The sequence below is a fragment of the Dipodomys merriami genome, unplaced genomic scaffold (assembly GCF_024711535.1).
Source record: "Dipodomys merriami isolate MVZ:Mamm:240054 unplaced genomic scaffold, mDipMer1.0.p SCAF_14, whole genome shotgun sequence".
NCBI lineage: Eukaryota > Metazoa > Chordata > Mammalia > Rodentia > Heteromyidae > Dipodomys > Dipodomys merriami.
Genome location: NW_027202715.1, coordinates 3,329,740 through 3,335,739, shown reverse-complemented (window position 1 = coordinate 3,335,739; position 6,000 = coordinate 3,329,740). Strand labels below are relative to the sequence as shown.

Below are 6,000 nucleotides of genomic sequence, written 5' to 3'. Positions count from 1 at the left end.
ATTCTCTCTCGCAAGTTGAAGTATATAGGAAGGTAGAGTTCCGCCAGCGTCCTCCTGCCCTGGTGTCCTAAACCAAACCCAGTCTGAAGGGTTTGTATTTATGGTCGCTGTTATGCTTTGCCTTTTTTCCTAATTGTGGCCCAGATGCTTGCACAAGTCTAGACTATCAGCCCCTTGAAGGAAGGCGGCTGGCAGATGGCTCTGGCAGACTGGGTGCGTCTCCCGAGTGTGCAACCGGCCGCAGGCTCCTTGACCTTGGCTTTCCAGCCGTGAGCTAGGAGCCAGGCCCGGGCTCGGGACCCACGTGCGGGGCCTCTCGGAGAGCTCAGCGGCCCAGCCCACCCCTCGGAACACACTTCCGCACGCACGTTCCCGGGTTCGGGCGGGCTCCACCCCGGGCGGACCCCACAGGTCGCCAGCCTCTCCGATCTGTCCACGCGGGCGGTGGTCGAGGACCGGGAACCCCCAGCCTTCCCGGCTCTCGGGCGCCGGGGGCCCCGGCTCGGGCGGCTCCCGGGGCGGGGCGGGGCCGGCAGCGGAAGGCCCCTCCCGGGGGCGGTCCGAGGGCCGGGCGGGGGGCCGGCGGGGCTGGGGGCGGGGCGGGGCGGGGCGGGCGCGGGGGTGTCCCTCCCCCTCCCTCCTTCCCTCCCTCCCTCGTTCGCTCTCCCCGGTAAAGTCTCGCGGTGCTGCCGGGCTCAGCCCCGTCTCCTTCTCTTGCTCCCTCGGCCGGGCGGCGGTGACTGTGCACCGACGTCGGCGCGGGCTGCACCGCCGCGTCCGCCCGCCAGCATGGCCACCACAGCCACCTGCACCCGCTTCACCGACGACTACCAGCTCTTCGAGGAGCTCGGCAAGTACGGCCCCCGCGCCGCCCGCCGCGGCCCCGCCGCCCGGCCCCGCCGCCCGGGCGCTCTGCGGCTCCCCGCCCCGCCCCCCCCGCCCCGCACCGGCCGCTGCGGCGGCCCCCCTCGGCCCGCCCCACCCCCAGCTTTCCCGCGTGCTGCCTTCGGGGGCCTCCCCCCGCGCTCCCCCCGCTCCCGGCCCCGCAGCCCCCTTCCCGCGTCCTGCAGTCGCAGCTGCTGCACCCCGCACGGCCGCGGGACTGCAGCCCCGGGACTGCTCTGGGCGCCCTCCAGCCCCGCCCCTCCTGCACCTTTCACGCGCCCACCCCCCGCACCCCGCCTCCTCCCCAGCTCACTCTGCACCCCTGTCCCCCAGGTCCCACGCTCCTGGCACTCGAGACCCTCCCCAGCCCTGCAGCTCCTACCCGGGCTGCAGTGGTGCCCGTGTGTGTGTGCGTGTGCGTGTGCGTGTGTGTGTGTATTGGGGGCTTAGTGCCCGGCCCCGCCCCCCACCCCCCTGCCTGTGCCGCTCCCAGGACCCCAGCCCCGCCGCGGGGCAGCGCTGCGGCACCCCCGGCCCCTCCCCCCACCCTGCAGTGGTCCCGGGAGCCACGCGCCGCAGCCGCAGCATCCCCCTCCCCTCCACCCGAGCGGGCCGCCGCCGCAGCCCCGGCCCCCCACCCTCTCCCCGCCCCCACCCACGGCCAGCACCGCCACAGCCCCCGCCCCGCCCGCCCCCCTAGACGTTTCCAGAGCCCGGAGTCGTGGGGCACATAAAATATCATGGGGAAGGGGACTGTGGACTCAAAACTGTGCCTTCTCCTTCCCTGCTGTCAGTGGAGCTGGGAGGCAGAGGGATCGAGCTGGTTGGGGAACGGTGATTTGAGTCTCACTTTCCTCTGTGGTTGAGAGCAGTTGCTTTCTTGGGGAAGCATACCTACCTTTTCATCTCTCCTGGCTCCACTCTCAACTATTCCTGTTGACACAAGGGCAGGGGCTCCTTGTTTCCTCTCCTGGTTCTCTTGGCCAGGACTGCAGGGCCTGCTAATCAGTTGAGATGCAGCAGGTGTGTGTTTGAAGCATTGCCCACCACTCCTGATGTACAGCCTGAGGTTGGGGCTGTTGCTTTGCCTGGGCACTAGAGGAGTGGGTGGGAGCCAGGTGCTACTTCACCCACATCTGTTCAGTGTCATGCAGTGGCCTCATCCTGCCTCCTTACACTGGTCACTGCTGGTGTGTGAGTGTGACTAAGTCTAGTGGTGGGAGCATCACTGTCCTCAGACCTGAACTATGTCTGTGTCACTCTGCCCTGCTCCGTGTCCCAGTTCTTTTCCCCTTCTCCCTCCAGGGGTGCTTTCTCTGTGGTCCGCAGGTGTGTGAAGAAAACCTCTACGCAGGAGTATGCAGCAAAAATCATCAATACCAAGAAGTTGTCGGCCCGAGGTGAGTGTTCCCCATCTTGGCCTCTCCCTGGGGAATCTCTCTAGCGGCTATAGCTTCTTGTAGATGCCTCAGGAGTTAGAGGGGGGTGGGGGGCCACATGTTTCAGCACTTGGAGATGACTTGGAATTTCAGGGTGGGTGAACTTTGAAGCCAGACAAGGAGGTTGCTTCGGGAAATGGGAAGGGCTCAGAGAGAAAAGAATGAAGATGTAAGAGATGTGGGTAGCTGGTCCTCAAAGGCTCAAAGGAGTTCAGTCCTTAGAGAGGTAGAGGGTCTTAGGTATGGTGGGTGGAGTGACATGGAGAGTTCTTAATTTGGGGTGCTTGGAGCCTCTCCTTTGGGGGCAGTGGTGGCCACTGCAGGCTTATCCTACTCTCTGTGCCCCAGTGGTGACTTAGGATGGAAATGCAGTAAGTGAACAGCTCTGACGAATCCAGCCTCCCCTGCCCACCAGGCGGCAGAACAGACTCCCAAGGGAAGAAAATCTGTAAACATCAGGGGAGGCTGCTACTGGCGAGGGCTTCTAGGGAACAAATCCTGCCAGATGAACTTGATTGCTTTTTTTGATCAAATTACAAAGTTGGTGGTGCAGCAGCAGATGTAGTCTATCCTGGGTAGAGGGTGATGGTGCTTATGGCCTGGAAATCCCAGGGGCCTGGTCTGGACAGGGGCTGCATTGCCTTAGGGTGTGAGGAACGTGAAGGCCCAGACCTTACAGCCTCACTTGTGAGATCTCTAGTACCTGGGGCTTGGAAGGCCAGAACCTGTCTTTAACACCTTGAACATACACTCTCTGAACCTCAAATTGGGTGCTTGCCAAGCTTACCTCATCTGATAGGTATAGACCTAGTAATGTGTGAAGTGCTCAGTGAAGAGGACCGGTTAGTACAGAGGTTAGATCCTGGAGAGCTGCAGGGTACAACCCAGGGACAAAGGTTATGAGACTTAGAGAAAAGAATTAAGGCTAGGCAATAGGACACTAAATACATCAGGAGCCAGGGTAGATGCCCTGGGGAAGATGTGGGCTTTGGCCAGACATCTCTGGGGCAAGAGATGTAGTAGATGTCCTAAGCATTCAGAGAAGCTATAAAATTCCAGAGGTGACAGTGGGCTTCTTGCTGTGTTGGCAATTGTTCTGGGACCTGTTTCCCAGGGTTGTGTCTGCCCTCTGGCTTGGGAGTCTCTCCTCATCCCTGTCAGCAGCACTTGTTCTGCTGTATCCAACACTGGCCTCTGTCTCACTTTTCATGTGCGTTGCCTATAAAGTTGACTTGTTTATTTTCATTCTCTTTGTGTACCTTAAGTCCAAGGTGATGGTTGCTATAGAGATAATGTGGCTGGTCATATGTCCTCCTCTTTGGGGTCGGGTACAGGGACAGCAGTGGCTGATTCTCTGGTAGATATTCTCTGGCTAAGAATGGAAGGTACAGGCAGTGACAATGGGGTAAGAATGAGTACTGTCCTGAGCCCACACGACATAGCGCTGGTACCCTAGAAATGTGTACAGTGTCTGCCATCTCCAATAGGTGATGCAGTGCTTTACTCCTTATCTCGCCAGTGTCCTCTGACCTAGGGGGTGAGGGAGGGAAAGAGAACTCGGAGCCAAAAACACGGAGATGTGAAGTTGGCTGGCACTTTGCGGAACTACCTGCTTGAGCTTTTGTCTTCTTTTCCTTTCCTACCCACCTGAACTTCCTTAGCCTGTGTGATAGTGTCCTTTTCCTTCCTTATCTCCTTTCTACCTTGTCCTGTCTTTCCAAACTGGTATTTTGGTATATTTCCCTGCTCCAAACTGAGTAAGGTTTAATTTCTCTGATACATTTTTTTTTTCCAATTTGAGAACAGGATTCTTCTATAAAATCATATGCTTCAGACAGCAACTCCCCCTCTTGAGAGAAGAATATGCCAAGACTGGGGCTCTGTTGTATGGCTTATATACCAGGTTCATTTTGGGACAGAGGCTTGGTCCTCTGGATGGGCTCAGGTGCCAAGAAGAGGGGTCAGGAATGTGTAGGGGCCATATTGTTGGGAGGTGGGAGAGTGGGAGGGTTGTCGTGGAGATGGAGGGAGCAATGGGTATGCTCAGCTTTAGTCACAGGCATGGGGGATGTGAACTGGAGAGGGTTGGGTCAAGGTCCCAACTAGGCTGGTGCCCATGGGGCTAGGGAGTGAACTGTGGCTTCCTTGCAGCCTCTCAGTTTACTCTGTATATTTTATAAAGGTGCAGTGGCTGAGACTGGGTTTCACTCATCGCTGTCTGTCTGTCTAGAGCTCTGTAGGTGTTAGATTTCTGTGTCTGGAAAAGAGGTGAGCCCACTAGGGTCAACTTTGGTGGTCCGAAGGGGCTGGCTGTATTTACTGGGATTCCCTGCTGGCTTGCTTTCTATACTACCATCTGAAAGGAAAAGAAAGGGTATAGAGCTGCTTCTCCTTGACATCCATGGTGAGGTGGCCAGGAGGCCTGGGGAGAGATTGTTTTGTTTTCTGGTGGGGTGGGGGTCCAGATCTGGGCAGGAAACCTTGTGGGTTGTCATATCTTGTCATTGTGGCCCCCTGAGTCTTATACTGGTGGCTTGTATTGCCAGGTAGAGAATTCATGCAGGCGTCCGATGTGCACCGAGCACTCTGTCTGTGGGCTTGTCTGTGTTGTTGCTGAAAGTCACATCACATCATTTCATTTGCTTCAGTATAGCAATAGGTGTAGAGTCGAGGCTCTTACAGCAGCCTATATTTCTGAGCTTAGCTCTGCTAGGCTGAAGGAGGCATTTAAAATAGGCTTGGATGCAGGCACTAGTGGGCCAGGTGATGGCAATGATAAGTCGTTATTTTGAGATTTAAGAGCATCTCCCCCCAAGGAGCCTGAGCCCTTATGTCTTTTTTTATTTTTAAATCTTCATATTCCCTTCTTATCTTTATTCATATGCATACAGATTTTCACCTCGTGGAGCATAACATTTTATATCCTGTTCTCTTTGCTTATATTCGAAACATTTTCCCCACGTCGCTAGAGTTGAAGGGCAAATGGTCCTTTCTGTCTTCTACATAGCTTAGGATTTATCCTCGGAACAATTAGCATCATAAGAAACCTCTTCTTTGGACTATTTTTCTATATTGCAGTTGCTTTTACTAGGATGGATACTGGAGTGATGCCCTTGGCCTTACTGAGAGATGCTACCAGAAACAGTGTTATGAAATCTGTTACAGCACCTGCTATATTTATTTGTTTAATCTGTATATCCCATGTGAAGAAATGGCTTATTGATGTTACATGTAAGAAAAGCCTTCTTCTTTGTAAAGACCTGGGAGGTGATGTGAGGGACCATATCTATTTCCTTACTTTTTTGTAGGTAGGCCCTAGCAAAGTGCATGAGCATATACATGTTCTATACCCTGAGCATATACATGTTAGATGAATGGATTGAGAGGACTGACTGCATAACCAAGTCATGGTCTCTTTTTGGCTTTGGCTCCCGGGAAACTTAGAGTCAAGTTGCTGGAGCCTTGTACCCTGGTTCTGGCTTGGGTTCTCTCTTTCTGATCCAGGGAACCAGGCTGTTAGAGGAGAGAGGACAGATGAGGATAAAGAACTGTGCTTGAGATGCAAGGCAGTGTGGCTTTATGATTCCTTCTTCCTTGTTGCTACTGATCTTATAGGAACCACTATTGGGACTTCTTTAAGCACTGACTTTCACTTTTAGTGTGTATTAGGTTTAAA

The 6,000-nt window shown here is 55.2% G+C and overlaps 1 protein-coding gene across 29 annotated transcripts in view; it reads left to right on the top strand.

The window, feature by feature from the left end:
- The first annotated feature begins 657 nt into the window (after positions 1-657).
- Positions 658-6,000, top strand: part of Camk2g (calcium/calmodulin dependent protein kinase II gamma) — a 58,120-nt gene continuing 52,777 nt past the window's right edge. For 15 of the 29 annotated variants that reach the window (XM_070020604.1, XM_070020613.1, XM_070020606.1 and 12 more), the window contains exons 1-2: positions 658-854; positions 2,191-2,285. In XM_070020604.1, coding sequence (XP_069876705.1) covers positions 790-854; positions 2,191-2,285 — 160 coding nt within the window. In that variant the 5' untranslated portion in view covers positions 658-789. The remainder of the gene's footprint in view (positions 855-2,190; positions 2,286-6,000) is intronic. The other 14 variants (XM_070020617.1, XM_070020608.1, XM_070020618.1 and 11 more) reach the window with 4 other exon arrangements.